We start from the raw sequence: 1,154 nt of genomic DNA, 5'->3' as shown, positions 1-1,154 counted from the left end.
CGCATTCTTCTTTTTCAGTTTATTGGAGGGGGTTTACGAGACGATTGATATAAACAAAGAACTGGCGCGTCCAGATAATGAAGAAATGTATGAGACGTTCGTAGTGCCGAACACTGAAGACAAATAGGGAGGCCAAAATTGCATCTGCCACTGCCACAGGATTGAAGACAATGAATACAAGAGTAGATTTAAACGTTGCAACTCGTGAGGTCTAAAGGTGAATGCTGTTTCATCCGGAACTGTGCCTTTTGCAATTTAATGGGATTTTTCAGTTTGTCAATGGAAAACTTTACGTATCAGTAGGAAGATCATTCCAGCCGGCCACAATAGCATTTAAAACCAACCGGCATATTAATCATAATGCGCGCTTAATGAGCAAATCCGCAACTGCTGGTTTTAGCCATAAAAAGAAGCGACCTGATAACAGCTTTAATAAAATATCAGGCTTTACTGCCAAAGAAGCCCTAGAAGAAGTACGTAACTGGAATACACAGGTTGTTGTTGCTGCTGTTATATTTCGTGAGCTTAATGGATTGTTGGGATGTAAAATTTATTTGGGACACTGAAGATGAGGAATTGGGAAAACGGGAAAAATCGATATCCAGAACCCCAAGAAAGCGCGTCAAATTTTCTTCGCCAAAAAAATCACCTGGACGATGCAGCGATTCAGCTGAGAACACAAAGCATAGAAAGCGCACATATTCGAGCAGAAAATCCAAGAAAGACGAGGGCAAAAGGCGAGACATGGAGACTGAAAATAGGCATAAACAATCGGTGGAATTAAAAGCGGAAAAGTATCCGGTAGTTGCAGACGTCGATGAGAGCGAGCATGAGGCTAGTGAAGAACAACGAGAGAAATCGACAGAATACTGCATGGATTCATCTGGGGAATCTTCAGAAAAATCACTGACTCTCGAACAACACACGATGGAATCCGAAACAGGTACCAGAATAGTTGCGTATTAAAATATTTTTAAAATACAAAACAATAAATGTTAACAGAGTTAGACGTCGAGGAATCTTCACAAGACAACTACGAAAGTGATGAGTCCAGTTCATCAACAGAAAGTACAAAATGTTCCCAAAGCAAATAAATATTCAATCAGTTGATTCGTCTAGAAGCTCCTTCAACTTGTAATAAACCACAATTGTAT

The 1,154-nt window shown here is 39.9% G+C and overlaps 1 protein-coding gene across 1 annotated transcript; it reads left to right on the top strand.

Annotated features, from left to right (window-relative positions):
• The first annotated feature begins 276 nt into the window (after nucleotides 1-276).
• LOC125503229 lies at nucleotides 277-1,154 on the top strand. Its single transcript, XM_048663267.1, has 2 exons — nucleotides 277-943; nucleotides 1,003-1,154. The coding sequence occupies exons 1-2, from the start codon at nucleotides 529-531 to the stop codon at nucleotides 1,092-1,094; spliced, it is 507 nt and encodes a 168-aa protein (XP_048519224.1). The 5' UTR covers nucleotides 277-528; the 3' UTR covers nucleotides 1,095-1,154.

This window comes from Dendroctonus ponderosae, unplaced genomic scaffold (genome assembly GCF_020466585.1).
Source record: "Dendroctonus ponderosae isolate FM_Combo_2020 unplaced genomic scaffold, Dpon_F_20191213v2 Dpon_F_20191213_1419, whole genome shotgun sequence".
NCBI lineage: Eukaryota > Metazoa > Arthropoda > Insecta > Coleoptera > Curculionidae > Dendroctonus > Dendroctonus ponderosae.
The sequence above is the reverse complement of the archived record's forward strand: the minus strand, read 5'-3'. Positions and strand labels throughout refer to the sequence as shown.